This window comes from Falco cherrug, chromosome 7 (assembly GCF_023634085.1).
Source record: "Falco cherrug isolate bFalChe1 chromosome 7, bFalChe1.pri, whole genome shotgun sequence".
Lineage (NCBI taxonomy): Eukaryota > Metazoa > Chordata > Aves > Falconiformes > Falconidae > Falco > Falco cherrug.
Window position 1 is genome coordinate 14,505,421 of NC_073703.1, and position 25,947 is coordinate 14,531,367.

The following is a 25,947-nucleotide window of genomic DNA, read 5'->3' on the forward strand; positions in this document are numbered from 1 at the left end:
GGGGCCGTTGTCTCGAGTTTCTTCAAAACCAAAAAACAGGACAGATTGCATACCCGCAGTGTCTTCTTATCTGCACATGAGCATCCCAGGTCCATCTTACCAATACAAAGGGCCCCAGGATCGGGCCTAATTTGCAAAGTTATACTGTGAAGCTCGTCTTTGTACATACAATGAGAGTTTTAATTATTCTAAGTTTTCCCTATCCTATTAATCTAGTTATTTCTAAGCCTTCTATCATGGGGATAGGACATGGATGATGAATCCAAGGTGATCCTAAGCCCTTGCTGCGCTGTGAGAGAGCCTTCAGTCCCAAACTGGCTGTGGACCTGACATCCCAGCCCTTGAAATGGTCCAGCTTTTGTTTCAATGATGTGAAATGAGTCGTGCTCATGTTCTCCCCAAAGCTATTCCAAGTCACAGATCTTGATACCATCATAAAGCATAGATTCCATAATCTTCATCCTTCAGAAAAAGGATATCAATCACAAAATTCCACTTGGTTACTTTGGAGATCGTACTACCCACTAGATACTCTTAATCGGAGGAATACTTGTAAAGTTGTTTACAGATCTTTGATTTTTTTGCCTTTGACTTAGCTAACACAGCTTTGGACAATAAACTGTATTCCAAAGTGCAAACATCACAAATACCAGAACTGAATCCAAGAGTCACTGCCGAAATAGACCCGTGAAGTTCAGGCGAGGAAACCGCACTTCCCACACGCAGCGGCAGAACTGCCCTCGGCTGAGCCTGATGGCAGGGCTGACACCGCCCTGGCCGACAGCGCTCTCTCCAGTTCCTGCAGTATTTTTGGTCTGAGTCAGGCTTTAGGGAGGAATTCTACATACGCTTTTTGGAAAGCCAGATAATTCTTTCCATGTTGCCACCTGGCTGACTCAGTGGTATTTCTAGGAGTGATCAGCCAGAAGGCGGCACTAGAGAGCAAGTGCAGACGCCCCCTCGCGGTGTTGTCGCTTGTCACCAGAGTATAGAAACCTCAAATCCAGCCTTCATCACGTCCCTTTTCAGTTTTTGGTAACTGTCTGCGTTTCTCAACAAGCATTCAGCTTGCCATATTAAGGGTTTTCATTTACCCGGTAGCAGGGGATACAGAAAACGTTACAATGTCCTGGCAGGTATGCACCAACAGGCAGGAATGCCTCATGGCGTTAGCCACAGCTCTATGGAAAACCAAAACGTTCTGCGCTACTGAAAATCTTTTACAGAGGTGAAGAATGCAGTCAGCATTTAGTCCATTAGCACTGTATATGAGTTTTCATTGTTATGATCATGACTTCCATCTTTAAAATAATCATGTCTAATGCTGGGAGGGTTTGACACATTCACCAAAAGTACATTTAAAAGAGAGGCATTTGATGTCTGATGTAGGCAAGTCTAAACACATTTCATCTCTGTAAAGTACCTAGTCTCTTTCTCTTTATTTTACCCTGCTTTATGATAGTAATTTATAGTTTTTCTTAACCGAATAATTAATACATTCTATTAAAAAGCACACTGACTTCTACTGTTTAAAACTATTTATTCAATACTGCTACACAGTAACTTACGTGCTGATAGGAAAATGTATTTTAACCTAAGGCAACACCACCTATAATGCAATCAACATATTGGCATGTTTTAACAAGTTCTTGAATATGCTAAAGCTAACTATATGGGCAGGTCCTCCCCAACACTTTTCTATATATGGTTGAGGTTTGCCCATACAACTAAGACCAAAATATTTTGAAACACAATTTCTTCATATATGAGAAACAATAAAAGGGACACTCCAAATCCAGTTTGGAGAGCAGCAAGTATGATGCTCAACATTAGTTTGCACACTTGGATCCCAGGCTTTGACATCAGTGGACTTACTCCTTTCACCCTGTAACTTTCTAGCATGACCTATGTTGGCTAAAACAAATGGTGTAGTTCTGGAAAAGGCACAAGAGCATTGCGTTACTGATATTACTCAGTTCGGTTTGAATGTTGTTGCAGTGTATTGACTTTGGTATTAACTTACCCGATCGCGCAATAGAGGAGGCATAGAGCTGTACTCATTTCTCCTGGAACCTTTTACATGTCTGATCACTTATATGCACTGCAAATTAGAGATGGAAGGTACTGTTGAGCCTTTCAAATACCCAGTACCAACCAATGTTACTGTACCACTAAGCATGGTGATACAACTAAGCCTTCTGGGCAATGAAACAGTCCCGTTTTGGAAGGCTACATGAAGACAGATGTCTGTCTCATTTTGGCTTCACGACCTCCCTGCTTCCCAAAGTGGCTGAGGGAAACTGCTCCAGTTCACGAGCCGTTTCCATTAGCAAAATGGAGCAGTAGGTTGAAGTATAATCGAATCCCCCACCTTGGCACAGTTAGGGGACACACTGGGACTGTGGCAGGCCAGAGCATCTTTCCATTTGTGTGAGATCTCGATGGCATGACCTACCTCACTGACTGGCTGGAAACAGGCTCAGACCACTTTCCCCCTCCCTTCTCCCAGTGTTTTAAATCCCAGCGTTATACCAGCACGTCAGCATGTACCTGTCATCCCTGAGGTGTGATGCTTATAGTAACACCACAGGCTGCACAGCAAACACAGCCATCAACAAAAAACGAGATCTGAACTTCCAATGTCCCCACAGTCAATGCAGCTTTCTCTAGGAAAACAAACCCAACAAGGATACTGTCTTAAGGGGGAGGTGTCTCCCCCTTAGGGACAAGGGGCTAAGGAGGGCAGAAGGGCCAGTTTAACCCCGCATACAAATGCTGGATGGCCCGAGCGTGACATACCGGAAAGCCCGCTGCTGCCGGCCCGGCCTCCTAACGAAGTGCCCGGCACCGCAGCGAGGCGCCCGGGCAGGCGGCGTGCCAGCCCCAGGGGCGGGCGGCGCTCGGCGGGCGCGGCCTGCGGAGCTCCCGGGCGCAGGGTGGCCCCGCGCTCCCCGTGAGCGCTCCCCAGGGCCTGGCCCGAGCAGCCCGCGCGGTGCCGTTGATCGGAGCCGGGCTGCCTCTCCGTTCTCAGCCCTGGCTCCGAGGCGGTACCGCAGGGGACCGGACCCCCGCCCGGCCCAGGCGCGCCCCGCAGCCCAGCGGCTGGACGCCAGGCTCCCGCCGCGTCCCCCCACCGCCCGAGCCCGGCCCCGCGGCCCCGATAGGGCCGCCGAGAGTCCCCGCCCCTGAGGGGAGCGGAGGCCCGGGAGGGAGGGAGGAACGCCGCCGAGTTCCGCCTCAGCAGCCATGGCCGCCGCGTAGCGTCTCCTCGGCAGCCGCAGTCGGACATGGGCCTGCCCCGGGCCGGCGGGCTGAGGGCAGCGAGTCCCCGCGGCGGTGAGTAGGGGCCGGGCCCGCCTGCTGGCCGCAGGCGGCGCCGGGGGAGCGAGGCCTGCAGGCGGGCGGGCTCGCCTCACGCCCTCCTCCGGCCGCGGCGGGAGGGGGCGGGCGCCCTTGGAGGGGAGCCCCGGCCCGGCCCCGCCGTGCGCGCTGGGGCGGGGGGAGGGGGGGGGAAGGCGGCCCTCAGGCGGCTGCGGAGGGCGGGGGGGGCTGGGCCGTGCTACGCGGGGGACAATCGGGCCAGGCCCGGCCGGGAGCCGGTACCCTCCGGCCCGGTGCCGGCGGTGTGACCTTGGGCAGCCCGCAGTGCCCCCCAGCCGCAGCCCGGCCGGGGCGAGGCGGGAGCGGGGTCGGGGGAAGGCGCCGCGGAGCCCGGCGGCGGCCGGGGCAGGCGGCGCGGAGCGGCCCCTGGCAGAGCGCACCCCTCCGGCCCGGGCGGGCGGGGCGGCCCGCTGCGGTGTCATGGGGCCTCCCGCGGGGCGGCGGGGTCCCGGGCCCGCACCCGGGCGCCGCAGGGCTGTCAGCCTCCCGGGTGTAAACTTGGAGGAGTTCTCGGACTCGGTCACCTCCCCGGCTTCTTGCCACCTACGCTGTTTGTATACACTTTGCAGGTTCTCGTTTATCTACGTAAGAAGCGAAGCTATGTGTATTCTTACATAGATCGAACAACTTCCAAACTTCCTGCCTAAAATCCAACTTTTATTTTTTTTAAGCCGCTTGACTTTGGTAGTGCCTTCGCTCCCCATCAGTATCAGTTAAGCTGTTGGAAAAACGACTGTCAGAAGGGATTCTCGCACAGTGCAAAGGTGGTGCAGGTAGTTCCAGCGTGGTACATGGCCAGACACAGCCCCACAATGTGTTACTGCCGTGATGACCGGTGGTACCCAGCAAAATGATGAAAGTTTGGTACTCTGTGAGCTTGATGGCCGTGCTAAAAGAAGCCCCAATGGTTACAATCAGCCTGTGCACATTAAGTTACAGGACCAAGGCCTGTAGTGTTTGCAGTACCAGAGCCTGAAAGAAAACTACAGCGCTCACAGAGACAAATAGGCTGTATAGTTCAATCATATTGAAATACTGTATCTCTAGATTAATACTGATAATCCTAACAAAACCAACTCTTGGGTACAGAGTACAGACAGTAAAACTTAATTCCAAGAGAACTGAGGAACTTAATGCTCGTGAGAGAGCATGTTCCTCATTTGCTGAAGTTTTAGAGACAAAAATGGGTGAACAATGCTTTATTACATATCTGAATCGGTGATGCACAGTATTTAGCATGTCAATTTATTTCAGACTGTGTGCTGCTTGCAATATAACTGCTTCTGTGTGGTGTTCTTGCTATGGTCATACCACTTACAGCTTACTCATATCCGTAGTAAAAGAGGCACAGTAATTAGATGTTGAAGAACCTGTTACCAACAGGTGTGTTTCCCTGTCAGTGTAAAACTATCCATTCTATGTATTTTAAATACCTATAAACATCTAAGCATGACTTCCTTTATATTTTTGGGATATTGGCCTCGTTTTCAGCATTCTTAAGTATGGAAAAGGAGCCTGAGATAATATTTCAGTTGGGGGAAGAAAAGATCCACAGTTTTGAGTTTGATCTTAATTTTTGAGAAAATGTTGACAAAATTGAAATAGGTTGTTTCCCCTTCCTCACAGGGTTGACTGATAGCAGAGTTGGCTATTGTGGCTTCTCCAGTTCCTTGTATTCATGGTTTTATGATCCAGTTCTCGTTTTCTTGCTGGGAAAGAAGATACCTCTTCCTTAGAGATGTGTGAAAGGTCCACATATGTAATTGGAAGGTGTTCATAGGTGCCTCGGTGTTGCCACTGTATTGATACGGTGATTGTAAGCATGGAGGGAAATGGAATGCTTGGCAAAAGTGAGCGTAATCTAGTCAATACAGCCTGGAGCAGCAAGAATTCATCCTGATAAAATGGACGTGATTCTGATAAAAAAGTACAGTTCATTGCAGTTCCTCTAGTGGAAAGAAATATAGACCTTGTACAGAACTTGCAGCAGCTGATCTGTTTCCATGCCTGAATGGCTTTATTTGTGCAACTTATTTTGCTAGATACCTTTGTTGAGGCCAGGCCAGTTAGGAATCGGCTATCTACAAAAACTTGTGTTCAAAGTCAGCTGGTTGTATTTATGTATGAAGTGGCTGATTTGGATTCTGAAATCATAGTCTTCCCAAAGCCTGCTCAAAGAGGGAAAAAACCCAACTCGTTCATTCAAGTATAAGGGAAAATCAAAGTACAAGCACATCTTAAATTTAGTAGAGACTTAAGGAATGTTAAGGGTCCTTATGAGCTAAGACTGAGCAGTCAGCTGGCAACCAGTGGCCAGTCTGTACGCTGCTACTGACTAAAATCTAATTAGGGGATTTTTGATACATAAAACTGAAAATGCTAGTTATAGTTCCATAGTTAAGATTCTGTATAAAGGAATGAATTAGAAACGGCATCTGAAATCTCCTATCAACTTATGACATTAAGTAGGCTGTTGAGAATTGGATTTTAAAAAAATTTAGAAAATGTTATTCCTAATCCATTCTTACTCATTTTACTGCAGCATATTGTATGAATTATGGTGCCGTGGGAGGTTAAAGAGCAATAGCTCATTTATCAGATATTGTGGTAAGTAGCTCTCATGTTTTGAAAAAAGGTACAGATATTTTTTCAGATCAGGAAATAAAAGTAAGTTCAATGTTGAAGTTACCTGGCAATTTAAAGACCTGCAGTTATAACTTAGCAACTATAGCAGGAAAACATGGAAAGCCAATTTTTAGTCTGAGCCAAAACTGAGATTTGGCATTTATCCACTAATTCTACATTTGCGTAGATGAGGTTTCAGAAGAGCTGGCCCTATCAAGGTGTGTCAGCAGCACTTCAGAATTTACTAGCACCTTTTGCTTTCCATTAACTGGGTCATCTGTCACATAATCTTGTGGGTTTTCTTCATGCACATAGAGACACAGTAACGTTATATCTTTTTTGGACTATATATTTAGTTAAAATATTCTGTCAGAACACAACCAAATGCTGCCACTTAAGATTAAGAAAATAGTGGTTACATAACAGAGCAAACATTGAAGATATATTTGGAAAGGACTTAAAGCTTCAAAGAAAAAGTCTATTTACAGCACCAGGGGCTGGGGTGGGGGGAGGGGGAGCCAGGTAAAGACATGCTGTGAAGATAGGATTAGACAAGTAACACTAAAACCTTAATAAGTGAAGTCTTTATTTGTAATTCTCTGAGCTTGTAAAAAGTATGTCTTTGTTTTAGGCAAAAAGGCTTTTAGATTTGAAAGGCCCTCTGCTTTGGGGCAAAGTGTGTATTTGTGTTTTGTTTCTACTGAATGCAGTTCTTCTGTTGAATTTTCTGCCCTGTTTTCAGCACTTTAATATCTCCCTGAAAATTGAAGTAGAACACAAGGCACTTTATATAGGGAAGACAAAGTGGAGTGGGGCATGGGATAGATTTTTAATGTTATGTATTAAAATCAGTATTTGAGGACTTAATATTATTTACTTTGTAGAATTATCTGGAAATTGGCCTCCTAAGGAAGGATTTTTCCAAGTTTATCAACTTTTAATAGTTGCTATGTAATTGGAGACTGGCAAGTACAACATCTGCATTCAAGCAGTAAGTTACCTAGCTAGATACTGCTTCGTCTGACCTTGGCATGCCAGACCTTAAACCAAAGAATCATCATTAGACATATGTCATCTTATTTTTGCGTTTATTGCCAACATGGACTTATCATAGGTTTGGGTTAACTTTGTATCTTTATTTGATAACCAGTTCCTAGACCGAGAAGAGTCAACCTGGCAATAGTATATGCAGTGATACTTCAAAGAATACAACAGCTACGTGTCATGGGAAGGGATCACGTTCCCATCTTGGCTGCACACGCAGACTGCTCTCCTTGCACAAGCTGCATAGCCTCTCTGCCTCTTCAGCAAGCTGAATTGGCTCAGTAAGAGGTTGGAGAAGTACTAGACCAGCATGAGAAAGAGGGAGGGAAATCAGGACCACCTCATTTGGTGGCAGTCAGCTACAGATCAATTCAGTTTGCTGAAACTGCACTCTGAGGTCACTGGCTGATGGTTTCTTGGTCACACTTGTCATGCTGATCATCATCTTAAGGGTGGAAAGTGCCCTGCCTTCATCTTGCAAAGGCCACGTGTATTTTCACTACTAGAATATAATTTGTTTGGATGGTTTGAGTGTCTGTCTTTTAATTAGTTACCCTTCATTTCTTCAGTATTGCTAGCACCTTAATGTCTCACTCCTTCAGAGGGAGCTTAGTTCCTCCCCTGCCACCTCCAAGGGCTAAAATAGCTTACTGTGTATTAAATTCAAAGATTTCCAATTAGCCTATCTCTATGAGACTTAATGGACTGCTCTATGCAGAATGTCAGATGAGATGATGTAATAGTCCCCTCTGGCCCAGCTCTGCTTAACTATTTCATGGCTACCTGGAGAGCACTTCTGAAGGAAAGCAGAAAGACAATGGTACCTAGGAGTTTTAAGACCTTACAGCATGTCCAAGAAGTTTCAAGTCAACTTTAACAGTAGCGACTTTCCTTTTCGCAGCTTCTCTCTTACCAAGACATTAGAAGTCATCTTTCCAAGGCTGTAGTATGTATTTGCAGAGGTTTGTGCTAAGCTAGTGATAAAATAATTATACATCCATAATTTTAGAGTACACAGAAGTCAGCTAATTTTTTAAAACATGCTTACTGGTTTAATACAGTTTAATAAATTTGCTGGATATGATGATTTTGAACATTAAGTCAGCATTTCTTTTCTTATAATTTTCTTCTGTTAGCAACATATTGCCAACATTCTCGATAAATTACCTAGAATGGTTTCAAATAATTCTGTCACTTTGGGAGGATTAATTTAACTCTTCAGCCACTCTGTTTGCACCTAGTGCTAGCTCACAAAAGGTGAGATAGATTAGGCAATAACCCCATACAGGTAACTGTACTAAAAGTCATTGGAATCTAATCGGGCTCTCCCAATTTATTTTTTCCCCTCCTCCCCCAGAAAAGTGTTGATAGAGACCTCGAAGAAGCTGGACCATCCTAGAAGGGACATAAGTAACAACATTAACATGCCTGCTGTGGCATCTGTACCTAAGGAGCTATATCTCTGTACTTCATTGAAAGATCTCAACAAGAAGACAGAAATAAAACCTGAAAAGACAAGTACAAAGAGGTATATATTTTAATTGATTTTTGGATTAATTTTAGAAGCATTAGTGCTACTCTCCTGAGCAGGTTCCAGAACAACTGTGTTGTGGATCTAAATTTCCTTAATTATTTCTGTTAAATTTAAAATCTTTGGTAGTCTTGTCTCTCAGCTGTCACATGGAATGTGCTCACTGCCTACAGAAGGTAGCCAGATATACTGCCAAAACATGACGGACAGAGCATGATGCCCGTGAAAATTTGCATACTTTAAGAAAAGGCTACATAAATGCTAATTGTTAAAGAAGTTTAGCAAATGTGTGAATAGAACATATTTTGCCTCTATAATTTTTAAGACAATCAATGATTTCATTTTGTCTCTCTATGAATTAGTTTTTCCTCAAAAACAAAAAGTTATTTTAAGAAGGGAAAAGCACTTTTTTCCATATCTTACTATGCTATTTAATTACGGAAGACTTTAAATAAGGCTAGTAAACAAACTAACAGAGATAAACTTTATTTGGAGGAGCATGATTGTAATTCATATTTAATGGAAGACTTTTTACCATCAAGATGGTAAAATCCAATGCTTAATTTATGGGAGCAGAGGCTGTGAACACGTAAAAAGGCATCGTGTAGTGAAAAGGTGTTTGGGGACAAGTCAACAATCGTGTGCTTTACTCCTCTTCTTTGATTTCAGTTATGTGCAGAGTGCCCTTAAGATTTTCAAGGCAGCAGAGGAAAGCAGATTGGACCGAGATGAAGAAAAAGCTTACATCCTATATATGAAATATGTGACTGTTTATAACTTTATTAAAAAGAGACCTGATTTTAAGCAGCAACAGGTATAAAAGCTTTCTGACTGACCTTTTCTGTGTTGTTAGAAGTATTAGAAGTACAGAGAATTACACTAATGCACATGGAAAGGATTACACTGGTGTTAACTAAACTGTCTCACTTGTGGTGATATTTTTTCCTTCCTGTTTTTGATAATTCTATTGTTAATTGCTTTTACAGTTTATTTTTAATACACATAAGGTATATACATTGTCAGATCTGTGAATGTCTTTTCATGGAAAAGTATTCCTGTCATCTTTCCCATTCAGACTTTTTGTACCTTGCCTAGCCTTAATTTACTAGTGCTATAGAACAATTTTACTTACAAACTCATGTTTGAGAGGAAAATATTTGATTCAAAACAGTTCCTTTTGTTGGCATTAATATCGTTATAATACCAATTCTTTCTAAGTTAGCAGCTCTTGATCTGCACAAAAGTAGGCATTATGAAGCTGTACTATTAATATGTGGGGTGATGCTTGTAATTTTAGGATTATTTTCATTCAATTCTTGGACCTACAAATCTAAAGAAAGCTATTGAAGAAGCTGAAAGACTGTCAGACAGCCTTAAACTCAGGTATGTGGTTACAGTTAATAGATATTGTTTGCTATACCTGAAGCCTGTACATGTGCAATTGCAGGTTTTTGTGCTAGTTAGTAGTAAGGGATAACACTTGAGTAGACCATAGATACCTGAAACTCTTGACAGTTTAAATTGTTTATCCACAAAAGTCTATTATTAGAGATAATTTTCATCATCACATATGCCAATAACTTGCCCCACTGTGTACATTGTCTCCTAATTCTTGGTAACTGTGATTTGTTGATGTTGTGGCCTATTTTTGTTTTATGACTAATAAAAAGAAACCACAAGATATAAACTATATATATGCTAGAGATGATCAAGAGACGTTTCCTCCTTGCCCTTTTCATCATAAGATCATCTGAAACCAAATATACTAATGAACATCCCTAATATTTACGTATGTTAAGAAGTCCTAGTGTGGGTTTAGTTTACACTAACAAAACACATTTTTTGATTCTTTGTCTAGCTGCTACACCTTTTAACTACCTCTGCCGTTTGCAGATACATATCTAGAAATGTACAGTTTTGCCAGCATGTAACTGAGCTGATGCTCACAGGCTTTTAGGTAGCTCATTTACAACTGTCAAGTTATGTGTCTTTGTGCCATAACCCACAAAATTGTGTCGTTAAGAAGTTGTAAGGTAGACTCTATCTTTAGGTGATACTTAGTGCAGTATGTCTTCTGTCCAGCCCTATCTATTTCCCATTTTTAGCAACTGTCTCACTCCTTTCTCAGCCTTGCAACTCTTTCCCTTCAGCTAGGGACGTTTCCCTTCCCACCCATCCCCAATTGTTGTGAAAGTATATTCTATACCCTTGGAAGTGCTTAATCCATAAAGTCAGTTTAGGTGAACATGGAAGTAAGAGTGTAGTTACATGTATATGAAAAGAGCCTTTCCAAAGAGGTCTCATGATACTGTGCAGGAAACAGTCTTTAGGAGTCCGAAAATTCAACAGAGCTACGAATTCACTGTAGGAGTAAACACTGATAGAATTACAGAAAACCAAATTTATTTAGAGACTTACTGTTTAGTAACTTGTGGGGTTTTATGAAAGGAATAGTGTTTTGAAAGTTGACACAATTAGTAACTTTCAACTACTCTGGGCAAATGTATATATATTTAATGGGAATACAAATGAAATATGACTCCTGTGTAACTACAGAAGTGGTTTCAGGGAAATTATTTGCACAATTTCTTCTCCAGGCAGTAGGCCGGCAAATAGTTTGAATGTTAATTGTTAACTAGAAGTGGAGCTGAAACATCATTTCGTTAGGAGCAGGAATACCTACATCAATGACCTACTCTGTGCTTCAAAGGCATAAATGGGAAATTGATGGGTAAATATTCCATACTGATTGAATGAAACTAAAATCGGAAATATGCTTTAGTACCATTAATTCCAAATAAGAAAAAAATGCTCTGTTCTAACTTACGATGCCTTTGCCAAATCCAGAAGACTGTTTCCTTCCTATTAGTGGCCAATTAGTGGAGTAGATATGGAAGCATAATTTGATTTAATGATCTCATTTATTAACACAGTACTTGTGATACGAAATACAGCTGTATTGTCATTGTAATTTTAATCCTGATTAGGCAACATCTGATTAAAATGAGCAATTACTAATACAGTTCAGTGTTTCGTGTTCAGTTCATGTTTCACTGTGTCGTTCAGTCATCAGAATTGTTAGTTCAAAATATTACTCTTTTTTGTTTTATGGATCACTAGTAACCCTTAAGCTTCTCAGTTAAATTAAATATAAGCGAATGCTGTTTAACAGTGATGTGACAGTACAAACCTGCAGTTGGTGATCTAAAAGCTGTACTTTAGAGGTCACTGGTTTACAATATAATGATTGTCCTTACAATGGCAAAAGGCTGGGAGGTTAAAGTCTTAAGGCTTTATGAAAAGGACAACTGTATGTAAGACCTAGGTCCACCAATAGAGTATACGTGGTTCTTGCATTGTCTTCACTGTAGCCCCAGTGTTTGAAACAAACAGCAGAGACACAGGTGAGGTAGCAGCATTATAAAGTCAACTTACATTCTGAAGGTGATTGCTACCATGTAAGTAGTTCTGATCCAACTTCTCAGAAAAAGGAAATTTAGATAATGGGGCCAACTTACTCCAAATTTATTGTTAGCTCTGTTGCAAACCCAAATAAAATACCTGAGATGATTGTTATAATATATTGAAGTTTACCTGTCAGTCACTAATACTTACGCTTTATGAAGTGAAAAACCTATTACATTTAGTGACCCCACGTTTAGAGGAAAACAAAATATATTAGTTAGCCTTAAGAGCAGTGGCTTAGAGTGGCTTAAGCATAACCTTACGAGCTATGAAATAGGACCCAAAACAGGATTTAAGAATGAGAAGACCAAGCCAAGAGTGGGAGAAATAATATCATGCTGTCAGGGAGGAAAATGGGGTTGTTTGGAAATACAGAAATAGACAGTACTTTAATTTTTTTTTTTTTTAACTTTAAATACTTTTTTTTTCCCCCTCCTGAAGACTTGATGATTCTGATGTTAATTATCCAAGGCTAGCTAATAACGCAGTATTGGGGGGAAAAAAAGCGTGCCTTCTTTTTTTCCCCTCCACAATAGATATGAGGAAGCTGAAGTTCGGAAAAAACTTGAAGAGAGGGACAGACAAGAGCTGCAGAAGAAGCAAGAACCAAAAGATGATGGAAGGAGTTCAGCTAAAAACTCAGAAAGTGCTGTGGATTCCAAAGGAAAAAGCCAAAGGGTAACTGAAGATGTTTACGAACTCTCTCATTCAGTCTAAATTTATAGTTTTAATCTAGCATTCAATCTCTGCTGGTAGTTATTTCCAGTTCAGAATCATGGAGATTTTTTTAAACTAGCTCCCATAAGCCTTTTTTGACATTTGTTGAGTCCTGCCAACCTCCAAGTCTTGCATAACATAGGCTAGGGTTTTTTGTAAAGTCAAATTCTATTTTATGATAGAACTGCTAGTTTAAGAAACCCGAGGTAACGCTAACAAACTGATGTTATGGATAACATGTCTCCTCTTTAGGAGAGAGCTGACTTTACAGCAATAGTGTAGAAACAAACTCATTTCTCTGCAAATACTTTTATGAATTTCATCTAGCAGATGGTGCTGCCCAGGGTTATATTGCCTTTTTAACTGTTTTTTGTCTAGGTAGGACATCAACCTTGGTATCTCTTTTTAGTACCTTTTGTCAGCACATCTTTAGAAGAAGCTTCCTTTTTCTAGATTTCTTCCTGTGGCTTACAGCTTGACCAGTTTCCTTCGAGCTCTGTGAGAGTCAATGTCTGTAGGCCACCTTGGTTCTGAGTATTAGATATTAAACTTAATTTTTTTCCTCCTTACAACACAGATTAATGGTGAGAGGAAGCATTCACTGGAAAGAAAGGATCGGTCCAACAGTCTTAGTGGTAAGAGATGAAACGTTCACACAGATGTGAAGAAGGTCTTTATGACTATGTACCTATCACCTAAGCAACTGCAATTCTTTTAAGGAGTTATTTCACCATCAGAGTATTTTGATGAAATTCTAGTATCCTGCATTTCAGTAACAGCAGCTTAGTAGTTAAGCTGTGCATTGCAGCCTTCATCACTTCTCTTGAACTTAGAAAACTGTTTTCAGCAGTTTAACAACTAAAGCTGAACTAGCTCTAAAGTGATCAAATTGGAAAGAAAAAGGTCTCCTCAGCTGATAAGAAAAAATCTAGGCAAGGCTGAAATGTGTTGGCTTTCTCAGTTAAGTTAGAAATTTTCCCCCTCCCAACCTTCTGGTTTTTGTTCCTGTAATAAATATGTGAAAATGTTCTCTAGAGTTCTTAACTGAAGAACATCTGCAGAGTGTAGTTTACAAATGTTTGCCTATATAGCTTGATTTATATGAGACCACAGAAAGTCAAACTAGTCTATCACTGAAGTGATAAATTCAATATTGTTTATAATTCAGCAGATCAGGTGCTAATCACTACAGTAGTGGGAGCAAAAGTCCAGTATATTTATTTTGTAGTGTCTCACCTCTACAGATTTTGTGGGACTTTTCTGTTCTGTTTCATCTGTTTGCAGTCCTTATTGCACCAGTCAGATGTGATCATAGTTACATCTGCATTCATAATGTAGTTTTTTACATCTAATAGCTTCTCTATTTCAAGGAGCAGTCACAGCTGAGAAACTGTTTGCAATGATGTCGGACAAAAATATTGAATTGATTATAATGGATGCTCGAAGATTGAAGGATTACCAGGAATCCTGTATTCCAAGATCTATCAGTGTCCCAGAGGAAGCTATCAGTCCTGGGTATGAAATACTAAATATAAATACTAAATATATTAAATAATAGTGAAATATTTTATAATTTTGAAAAGTGACTGGAAAAATGTACACGCTTTTAAAGCTTGTACACATCGTTTTGGAGTCCTCGATATGTACCAGTAGGTGAGATGTATCTGGAGAGCTCTGTTCTTGCAGGTACTGACCTCAAGCCAGAGCACATTTATTTTATCCAAACACATAAATATATGGATTATATACTGTTGGACAAAGCGTGACTTGTACATTTGTCTTTAAATGCATGTTAATACGTTTCAGAGTTACTGCTAATTGGATTGAAGCTAGACTCCCAGAAGATTCTAGAGATCCATGGAAGAGGAGAGGACACTTTGATTATGTTATACTGCTAGACTGGTTTAGTTCTGCTGAAGACTTAAAGCTAGGAACAACTCTTCAGAGCCTGAAAGATGCGCTTTTTAAGGTTGGCAAGTTTCATATTTTGTCTTAACCTGTAACTACAAAGTATGTGGAAGGCCTAATAACACTTCAGGCAAACAGCTTGGTTCAGTTTTCAGAGACTGATTATCTTGATAGCATTCACGTTCCCACGCTTGTGCTGTACTAGAGAACAGTATAATTTATAAAATAGGTGAACAGCAGAATGACTCCCCTCCTCAACAGCTAGCTCATAAACTTAAGAGTTCTTGGCTGACAGAGTTATTGGGGAACGTACTTAGTACTGTTTGCCAGAAACATTGTCACCCTCTTTCCTGTATTAGCAACTGTAATTCCTTATTCAAGGGAACTGGCTGGCCACTTGCCATGTACAGGCCGAAGGGAACCAACTTCTTTGCAGTCCTGTCAGTCAAGCACTTCCCAGAATGGAGGCGTTTCAGCGAAGGAGATGGCAGAAGTATTTTGAGTGCGGTTAACTTTTCTGCATTATTGAATGTAACTTTTAGAGAAACGTAGATTTAAATTTGAGCTTCATCAGTGCAGGGAGCTTGTAGACTCAGTGTTAAGCAGATACTCAACATTTTCAAGTCAGAACTCGTGCTATCCCTGCTCGTGTTGTCCCTGCTTTTTATGTAAGTGGCTCTTGTGAAAGACTACACATCTTTCTGTTACCTAAACATTCAAGACTGAGGTTCAGAGATAATTCAGGCAGATCTCCCCGTTTATTGCTTTACAGAATATTCTCTGAGCCTCTGTGCCTTGTTCATAATCAAATAGTGAGGACCTCAGGAGGAGTGCAGTCTGGAGCCTGAAAACTCATGGGTTTTTCAGAAAGTTAACATTGTGCATTCTAAAGCAAATGCCCATAATCACTGAGCAAATTTATCAGATAAGAAACTGAAGCAAGTATTGTAATAAAAATATTTTTCCGCATGGAGGATTGTTACTTGGAAGTAGTAGAACGTGGTTCTTTCTGTACTGGAAATAATTCAGACCCTGTTGTAGGTAGAGCCAGGAACCTGTGTTGGGCATTCTAAATACAAAGAGGATCCCTGTTCCCCAAAGGGGTTTTGCAGCCTGTTTAATTCTTACTTAAAAATTTCAAAAATAACCTGTCTCATTGTAATGACTAGACAAAGAAATTTCAACAACACTTAAGATGTAAAAGTTTCTTTTCTATTTTTAAATTACTTAATTTCAAACTTTTTTTTTTTATAGTGGGAAAGCAAAACTATATTGCAGAATGAACCTTTAATTCTAGAAGGAGGTTATGAAAACTGGCTCCTTTGTTTTCCCCAATACACAACAAATGCTAAAGTAACTCCACCCCAGCATAGCAGGCGTGAAGCAGTGACTGTTTCTTGTAAGTATAAAGAATGACACACATACCCTCCCCACAACCGTTTATAATTACTGGATGTATCTTTAATTCATTCAAATATGTTTGTGATAGCCTAGCTAAATCTAAATTTTGGGGTGGAATGTGGGTTATTTTACTTTTGTGTCTTTAAGAGCTCTCTCATGCTTCCCTCCTTTCCTTGCTCCTAAAGTGGATTTTACGTATCCATCACTGGAGGAGCCAGCTCCTGTTCCACCTGTTGTTGCTATAAAGTCACCTCCAACAGAAGTAACTGAAAATGAAGGAATGGGAGATAATTTGGAAGAGAGACTAAAATCACTTAGCAGACTGAACGCACAGGATGCTGCTGTTGCAAAATCTGACAGTTCACCTGTAGTTAATCCAGTATCAGTTACAAGAAGTATCCCTGAGGTAAGCTGTATTTTTTTCAGAGTTAGTATATGGTTAATCTGTTAGAGACCCACCACATGCAGCAGCCATAAGGAAACATGCTCAATATTTGTTTAAGCCTTGTACACAAGTAGATTGACGCAGAGACTATTGGTGGTTTGTGAAGCCGTAGTAACTAATCTACAGAACTTTATGAAACTGAATATACTCTGCATAATTGCAGAGCTTTTAATGAATGTTTTGATGTGACCACCTGAGAAACTGAAGATCGGCAATTCAGAAATTAATTCAGAAAGTCTATAAGCAAACTTTTCTACTCAAAACTTATGTGATGAAATACAGGGAAGGCAGTTAGGCCATGGCTTACCTTGGCTTTTCCAAAGGTCTGCTTTCCAGTGACTGTATCTTCTTTAAATAACCACATGTAGGTGGCTTGTCACTCTTGGCCCAGTAGTGAAGGTATAGGGATCTGTTTCTTCTTTTCATGGGGATAAAACTTGTGCCATTTAAAGTTTATGTCTACATAAGACACTTGTAAAGCCCTTGCACTAAAATAACATTTTTCTTAGGAGACAAAGCTAAAGTCCAGCTCTTGGCTCTCACCTTTCTAGATACTGCCTTTAATCCGGATTTCAGCCAAGGGACCCCAAAACCTAAAGGCCTTACTTCTCTTCTTCCCTGAACCAGACAAGCTTTTATTTCTTCAGAACTTCCACTTCAGTATCAAAACCAGCTTGCTCTCCTAGGTCTGAGCATAAGCCATTCTTAAATACCTCTTCGCATCAAGCACATCTGCCTTTATCACATGCTCTGTCACATGACTGAGAGAGCCAAACCCAAATTAGGCTGCCTGATTGCCCCAAAATGTTCACCTTTGAAAACTTGGAAGATAAAATAGTTGTAGTAATCAGTGCTTAATGCTGTCTTTATGGTTTGTAGGGCTTGTTGATTCTTATCTCACATCTTGAAGTTAAGTGAAGACTTAATTTTACTAACAGGCAATTTGAATTACTAGATGTAATGAAACTGAAGATTAACTGTCTCTGGCAGATGTCAACTTTATATCAGTTATCTTATAAATATCACTTGAAAAAAGTGTAGCTAACAGAGCAGTAATAGCTGTAGTGAGTTGTTGTTCTACACTTTGTGTTACAGGTTGATCGTACTAAAAAGCCTTCACTAAAAATCCCTGATGACAACAGACCAAAATCTCAAGGTACAGTCAGTGACAGCCAGCCTTTTGAAAATGGACAAATAGTTCCAGACCGATCCACAAAGCCATTACGTGATGCAAAAAGCATTCTGACAGAAGAAGAAAAAAGTCGTGTACATGCAGAAACTGCTGCTCTGTTAGAGAAAAACAGACGGGAAAAACAACTTCGCGATAAGCAACAGGAAGAACAGAGAGAGAAACTCAAGCGAGATAAAGAAGAACAAGAACAAAAAGCAAAAGAAGAACAGAAAGAAAAAGAACGCAAAGAAAAGCTACAGCAATCCAAAGAGGACAGAGAACAGGAGGAGAGGGATGAACAAATAAAAAGAGAACAGGAGGAAAAGGAACAAGAAAGAGCACGCAAAGAAGCAATAGAAACAAAAAAGCAAAATAAAAATGAACTAGAAAATGTGGGTGCAAAAAGGATTGAGATTGACAAAATATCTCTTGAAGAAAGAGAAAAGGGAACTCGAACGCCAGAAATGCAGAGACGGGTACTGGGTGATACATCTCAGCCCTTTGTGACTGTTTCAGGCAAGGTTAGTGAAAATGAGAAAATCATTGCTAAAATTACTAAGGATGATTCGTGAGTGTGTACTCTAGTATCAATCTAGAAATTTTAAATGCGTCGTTGGATTTTTATTTAGGCCATTTTCACATAAATACAAGGGGAAAGTTTAAACCAGGACACAAACAGTTTTGTGGTTTGGTTTATTGTTTTTAGGGTTTTATTTTGTAAGACAACCTCAGTTCTTGCTTGTAGGTGGGCAGCATGGAATCCCCGCAGGATAATAAAACTTGCCACTGACATGGAGCTAGCAGAGATGGTTCATAGGCTGCAATCCTGTTTCAAAACCAGAAGCATGGCAGCATTTAATCTCTCGTACCAGCCCAGTGTGCCAACCCAGTACTGTATATTATACTGTTGTAACACATGCCAGGGACAGAATTGTATTATTGTAATGAAGTTGTTAGTGCCCCCAGCTGCATAAATGTTGATGTAACAGGATTTTGTTGACTGGCTTAGGAAGCAAAGCAGTACCCTAATCTAGTATTTTTCTGAGAACAGTCCAGTTCTAACTTTTTTTTGAGGTCACAGTTCCTTCTGTCATCAGGTTCCCGAAAAAAATTCCAAAGTTTCTGAGAGCGTGAAAATAATCTGATCATGAAGCAGGAGCCATTTGTGAAGCTGAGTTAATAATGGAACAGATGGCTTTAAAACCATTTCTCAAAAAGTTGCATTATGATATTTTTCTTTTCCTTTGCAATTGCAGTTGTTGTTTGACCAGACTTTGATAGTTGTGTAATGCAAATGCACTAGGAAGCCAAAACAAATCTTCCTGGGCAACCTTAGCACAGTCATTTGTGAGCTTTTGACTGACAGAGCAGCTTCACATAATCCTAAAATTACTGCCTATGATAAAATAAATTCATAATATTGGCTTCGCAGTTTGCCTTTTTTGTGGAGAGGCTTTGTCACAGTGAAGAATAAAAGGGGAACAAGTCTTTCATTTAAAAACAAATTGTGAGGCCCACAGCTTTTAGCGGGGGAAAGTAGTGTAGGTGGAACTTCTGCACTTTATTTCTTAGCTCTTGAAACTACATAACAGACTGTCTTACGTAACAAAACATTCAGCTACAAAGGCTATTCCAGTAAATAGCCTAGGAAGAATAAAAATGATTGTAACCACTTCTGTGGCACGTGCATTTAACAACTAAAAAAGAAAATATAACTGCTTTTTCCCTATTTTGCTTTATCAGCATTCTTTACTAACATTCCAGGTGAAAATTGAAAGCCTTCTCTCAAAATCTTTTACAGCAAACTGGGGTTAAAGGACAACCAGACAGTGGAGCTCAAAAGCCAGGACCCCTTAGAGAGGATTCTGAACAGGATACTGAAAGACTTAAAGTAAATACAATGTGTTGTATGTAGCGAAAACCAATCAAGTGCAGATGCTATATGATTATTATATTATGCTAAATTCCATCTCATTTCAATTTTTGAAGGCATGATCTTAAGAAAAGACTATGCCATGTTTACAGCTGTTTGTTTGCTTTTTTTCATTTGTCGTATTCATCTGAAAAAAGTATTTGAAGCTTTCATTAGAAGTCCTCATATGTTTCTGATGGCATTAACAAGCATTCCACACTTGTTCATCATCTCATGCGTACTCCTCCATGTACTGCTTTGAAAGGGAGAAAGGATCACCCTTATGTGTTCGACAGAAGGCTGTATTCCTAATAAAGTAGCTTCTTTAGGGAAGAAAATGAGTATTCAGACTTCTGTGAGATTTAATTGTCCTTTTTATCTGGAGCATGTCAACAAACGGGTTTTGTTAAGATTGTGCGATAGACAACAGTAGTACTGTATTACCATTACAATAAATTGTATTTCCAGCAGTAATCGATGAGTTCTTATTGAACTGTTCTGCATTGAATCATGTAACTATATAGGGAAGTGACAGGCAGCTTGCTGCTCTGCCCAATTGTACATACCTTACGTTTCTGTTTGTTTATTACTCTTAGCGGGAGCCGTTAATAAGAGCACGAAGTGAAGAAATGGGAAGGATAATACCAGGACTGCCTGCAGGTTGGGCAAAGGTAAATTTCTGTTCTGATGTTACAGTCAAGTTGCCTTGTGCAGTTCCATAACACATTTCAGTTGTGGTTTATTTCTAAGTTAGACCTTGTTTGATATATTTTTTTTTTTTCCCCTAAATATCTTTTCTAATTATTAGTTTTTCCCCTTCAAATTCCACATGGCTGTTTCCTGAATTTTAATGTTATTTTTAATTAACTGGGAGAGCTCATCTGCCGTTTACAGTACTCTAAGCAGTTGCTGTTTAATACTCATTTTGGTAAAGTGGTGTCTTCCAGTAAATTTAATCCATTGAGTACTGAGGCCAGTCACAACATCTTAATGTTTGAGAAATTCATGCATTGTTCTTACAGTAGTTTAAAAATAGTTAAGTTAATGATGGATTTTTACTTGTCTTTTGAAACAATTTGTTTCTTTTCCCCAAGTTTCTGGATCCAATCACTGGAACCTTTCGTTACTATCACTCGCCAACAAATACTGTTCATATGTATCCACCAGAAATGGCTCCTTCATCCACTCCTCCATCAACCCCTCCAACCCATAAACCCAAGCCACAGGTGACTGTTGAACGAGAAAGAGAACACTCCAAACTGAAGCGCTCCTACTCTTCCCCAGATATAACCCAAGCCATTCAGGAGGAAGAGAAGAAAAGAATTTCTGTAACTCCTACAATCAATCGTGACAATAAGTACGTCCAATAGGTTATACCGCAACTCATGCAATATGATAGCGTATAGAACTTTCCTTGTGTTTAACCAACTAGAATTCATTAATGCTTTCTAAGTAGGTTTGAAAAGATGCAAGGGTGATAGACTTAAATTTCTTTGCTAAAAGTTCAATGTATAGGGCAATTATCTTTTGAGAATTCATGTAATTGTTATGTACTAACACGAATTTCAGAAGTCATGGTGTAATTGGACAATAGTTGCTTTTTAAGTTGTGGTATTTGTGTTCACATATTAAATGCCAGTCTTCTGGCAGCTTGTGAAAGGCAGAGTTTTCAGTTTTTAAACTGGGTTAAATCAACAGCTAATTCTTTACCTGTGAATTAAAAAAAAATACCCTACCCACCCACCTCCTGCCAAAAAAAAAAGCTAACAAAAACAACTGATGGAGCCTATTAACAGCCTCATTATAGGCCAGCGTATATGGATTTCTCGCCGTTGCATTATTAGTTTTGAATACCTTAAATGATGGCATTTTTGTGACATCTTGTGTGGGGATATTTCACTCCCTGTGAAGGAGGGTGGTTCTGTTGGCTTATGTGCACGGCCTTGTCAGGTGTGAGACTCCTAATAAATAATTTCTTGCTTACAGGCCAATCTGTTACACTAAAGCAGAAATTTCAAGACTCTCTGCATCACAAATTCGGAATCTTAATCCTGTGTTTGGGGGATCGGGACCAGCTCTTACAGGACTTCGTAATCTAGGGAACACTTGCTATATGAATTCCATATTACAGTGTCTGTGCAATGCACCTCACCTGGCGGATTATTTCAACAGAAACTTGTATCAAGATGATATTAACAGGTAACAATCTCTTATTCTCATCCTTCAATTTGTAATTGAAGGGGAAACCCCCCTGCCTTTACAATTGTTAAATAAAAAAAATTATCACTTAGCGGGGTTAAGGGGGTGGTGGTTAAGTAGGGGACAAATGCTAACTTGTAAGTGTCTTGACGTTTTCAAAATTAATATGTGACAAAATAGGTTTTACTGGACAGTGTTAATGAAATTGTGCTTCCCACATTCATCAATATGTCTCCTAAAAGCAAACCAGAGTATTTAAATAGCAGTTTACAAAAAAGCTGGGAAGGGCTGTACCTTCTATCAGCCCAGTCTTGAATAGGGAACCAAATTACAGTGCCAGAGTAGACAAAACTTTTTTCTTGGTCTAAAGAAATTACTTTGAAATTGGGATAATGTCTTGAATTAATAACAATAATATTTTTTTTTAAAAGTTATTTGAAAGGCTCACTACTTTTTTTTTTTTTTTTTTTTTGTCTGTTTAATTGTATAGGTCAAATTTCCTGGGGCATAAAGGTGAAGTGGCTGAAGAGTTTGGTGTAATAATGAAAGCTTTATGGACAGGACAGTATAAATATATCAGTCCAAAAGACTTTAAAATTACAATTGGGAAGATTAATGACCAATTTGCAGGATATAGCCAACAGGACTCCCAAGAATTACTTCTCTTTCTAATGGATGGCTTGCATGAAGACCTAAATAAAGTAAGCAATACACATTTGTAACAAATGATACATCTGTCAGATGATAAAGAGAAGTAGGTTTTTAAAAGACCCTCTTATTTCATCAGAAGATTGTTACTGGAACCTTGTATAGAAGGAAATACAAATACTCAGAATTAAAGTAGGAATTTAGTTGCAGACAGTATAAGGTACTGAAAGGAGTAATGGAAGAAGCCTAACTAGGTAAGAAATGGATGGCTACAGTGATGCATTTAAGTATTTTTGCAGAAACTCAATAGTATGCTTGCCTATAGATGAGACTTCCTGTTTTTATATCTGTTAATATATGCCTATGATATTTAAATTTCTGTTACCCAGGCTGACAACAGGAAAAGATACAAGGAAGAAAACAATGATCATCTGGATGACTTCAAAGCAGCAGAACTAGCCTGGCACAAACACAAACAGCTGAATGAATCCATTATTGTGGCACTCTTTCAAGGCCAGTTCAAATCTACAGTGCAGTGTCTTACATGTCACAAGAAGTCCCGAACCTTTGAGGCTTTCATGTATTTGTCGTTACCACTTGCATCCACTAGTAAATGTACGCTGCAGGTATGGTGGAACTAGAGAGAAACAGTTCTTGCAATAAAAACGTTTCTCCATGACTTCATTATGCTGTTGGTTCTGCTCAGCCTCTCGTTGAAGGGGTCGAGCAATATTCCAGCTTAATTTACACTAACCTGAAACGTGAACAGATCTGAGTATTCATTATTTTTTCTGAAATTCTTTTTTGAAGTTTGAAAGAATATAAGTAGTTCCTTAAAGGTTTTTAAAATACAAGCAGGATGGAAGTAATGAAGCTGCAGTAGCAGAGAAGACATGCATAGTATTTGCTTTTGTTGGTCATAGTATATATACTTCGTGGTTTTAAACAAAATACTGTAGATGTATTTTGAAGGACTTGCAACTAATTAATATATGCAGTAAAATGTACTTCCACACATGGATTTAACTCACTTGTCCTCATTTTTGTGAAACATAGCATGCAGATAATTGGTGTGGGTTAAAAAGAAAATGGGAAATATTTTTGCTGTGCTTTGGTAAACACCTCTTCCCAATCTGTGTTTGTATTTTGTTTTAGGAATGCCTTAGACTGTTCTCCAAAGAGGAAAAGCTCACTGATAACAATAGGTTTTACTGTAGCCATTGCAAAACTCGAAGAGATTCTTTGAAAAAAATAGAAATTTGGAAATTACCACCTGTTCTTCTTGTGCACTTGAAAAGGTAAGAGAAATGGTGATTAGTGAAAATGGGTATGAAGTGACCAGGCTTTCATGGAGCTTGATTGTTCCAGTGCAATAGCTAACCATTTTTTTAATTAGAGAAAGTTCTGGGTGTATTTCCAGTTCCAATGTTGCAAGAATTTTATTTTCATCTGATGCCTCTTTTATTAGGCTGTAGTTCATAAAGCACTTCGACAAGTAATCTCTTTTCATTTGCGCTAAGAAATACATGTGCAAACATTAACAAAACGGGGGCCAAATTGAGATCATGTCCTGGTTAAAAACAGGGAAAACAAATAGTCTTAGTATTGGAGTTAAGAATATTGCCTGATATTCTTAAATAGCTTCTGAGCAACCTGTAACTTAATGATGCTTTTCAACTCTCTAGATTTTCCTATGATGGAAGATGGAAGCAAAAGCTTCAAACCTCTGTAGATTTCCCATTGGAAACCCTCGACCTCTCACAGTATGTTATTGGTCCAAAGAATAACTTGAAGAGATACAATCTATTTTCAGTATCAGTAAGTAACAGTGTCCCTTTTCAGCTGCTCTTTATGCCAAGGCTCGGGTTAGCCTGTGCGATTCATCTGGGTTTCCAGGCTGCCTGCCTGGTTGCAGATTAAGTTGTATTCTAAAAAGAATGATTGGTATTTAGTAAAAAGTCTCCCATTCTAGTTTATTTCCCTAACCAGGGGAAAAATGGCAGCTTTCAAGGCCATGATTGCTTTTTTCTTATTGTGTTTACAGAATCATTACGGCGGGTTGGATGGTGGGCACTATACAGCCTATTGCAAAAATGCTTCAAAACAACGCTGGTTTAAGTTTGATGACCATGAAGTGTCTGAGATCTCGGCATCGTCTGTGAAATCCTCAGCTGCATATATTCTCTTTTACACTTCCTATGAACAGCGAGCAGTGGATATGGCCACATAAAGTAGTGAGGGTTAAGAAAACTGGTTTTCTTTTTATAAGAGCAAAGTGTAGGTATGGGAATGCATATAAATATGCAAAATGATGACAACCATAGTCTCACATATGGGGATGGTTACAGCAGCTTTTCTGCAAGCAGGCTCTTTCTGGTCAGTACTAGTGCTTAAAAATCAAAAGACTGATTAATAATGCTTGTGGTAATACTGCCATCTGTGAAACCATTTAAAAAGTATACTTGCATTACCATTTATTTAAAAAGCAACTATATTTTTAGTCTGCTCCAAAATTAAATTCTAGCTTAGTCATCTGAAATCTATTAACAAGTAGTTTAAAATGTCTTAAAGTCCCCAAGGCATATCTTGGTTTTTATTTTTTTTCTTTCACTGTTATGGCCTTTTCACATTTCTAACCTTAAGCTTGATTCTACTGTGAATACTCTAGAATGATGTAAACAGTTAGGAATGTAAGTGTACATATTGATTGCATACTTGCACATCAGAACTATGTATATAATAAAATGTTGTCCTTTTTGTGAGAATCTCTAAAACTCAGAGGATTGCGTTTATTTGCCAGCTCTAAGTAATTGCAACACTACTTAATAAAAAAGCAGAGCTGTATTTTTTTTCTGTTAGCTTTTGTCAATATTTGTGCACTTCAGAGTTATTCTAAACAAACAAGATTTTCCTTTTTAATTTTTTAATATAAATTTTCATGTACACATGCATCGAAAACCTTAATGAAGAAATGATTTAAAAATATATCCTGTTAAATGTATGTATGGGTTTGGTGTTTTCATTCTCAGCTAGTTGTGTAATGGTCAGGGCTCTGTGTAATGACAGTCTGAATCATATTCATACAGGGTTAAAGCTTCTTCAAATGGAAAAAAATACTATTTTGCATAGAACAGATAAGTTTAAAAAATATTTTAGTTGCATCTCATACAGTGCCTTGCTCTGGATTTGGGTTAGTTTTTCCTGGCTGATCAGGTTGGTACTACACGATCTTTCTGAGCTTTTACCTTTCTGCTTGCTTGCGTCTTGCTGATGGAGTTAAGACCAGGACTGATTGTTTTCCAGCAGCTTACAAGCTGCAAACAGGGCTGGCATCACCTGCCACGGGCAGCTTTTATTTGTAGTCAGTTGAATTTTTGTGGAAACAAGGTGAGAGAAGGCTGCCACTGGTTGCAGTGGTCATGACTCCCATCTGAAAAGGGAAAGCGTGAAGTTTTGGTCTCAAAATAATCAGCTCATCATCTTTCTTGACTTCAAAGCAC

The 25,947-nt window shown here is 39.7% G+C and overlaps 1 protein-coding gene across 6 annotated transcripts; it reads left to right on the forward strand.

Moving 5' to 3' along the window:
• Positions 1-3,183: 3,183 nt before the first annotated feature.
• USP8 (ubiquitin specific peptidase 8) lies at positions 3,184-25,448 on the forward strand. Of its 6 annotated transcripts, XM_055715011.1 has the most exons (21): positions 3,192-3,336; positions 5,924-5,988; positions 8,408-8,578; positions 9,251-9,395; positions 9,879-9,964; positions 12,583-12,724; positions 13,341-13,398; positions 14,119-14,278; positions 14,570-14,732; positions 15,926-16,070; positions 16,258-16,478; positions 17,613-18,209; positions 19,490-19,579; positions 20,197-20,271; positions 20,695-20,957; positions 21,587-21,799; positions 22,290-22,500; positions 22,837-23,073; positions 23,603-23,745; positions 24,133-24,265; positions 24,492-25,448. In XM_055715011.1, exons 3-21 carry the CDS (start codon positions 8,475-8,477, stop codon positions 24,675-24,677), a joined length of 3,372 nt encoding a protein of 1,123 aa, XP_055570986.1. In that variant the 5' UTR covers positions 3,192-3,336; positions 5,924-5,988; positions 8,408-8,474; the 3' UTR covers positions 24,678-25,448. The 6 variants fall into 6 exon arrangements, with proteins under 6 accessions (XP_055570984.1, XP_055570987.1, XP_055570988.1 ...); XM_055715009.1 differs by lacking the exon at positions 5,924-5,988 and having other exon boundaries at positions 3,184-3,336; XM_055715012.1 differs by lacking the exon at positions 5,924-5,988 and having other exon boundaries at positions 3,184-3,336; positions 14,134-14,278.
• The last annotated feature ends 499 nt before the right edge of the window (positions 25,449-25,947 follow it).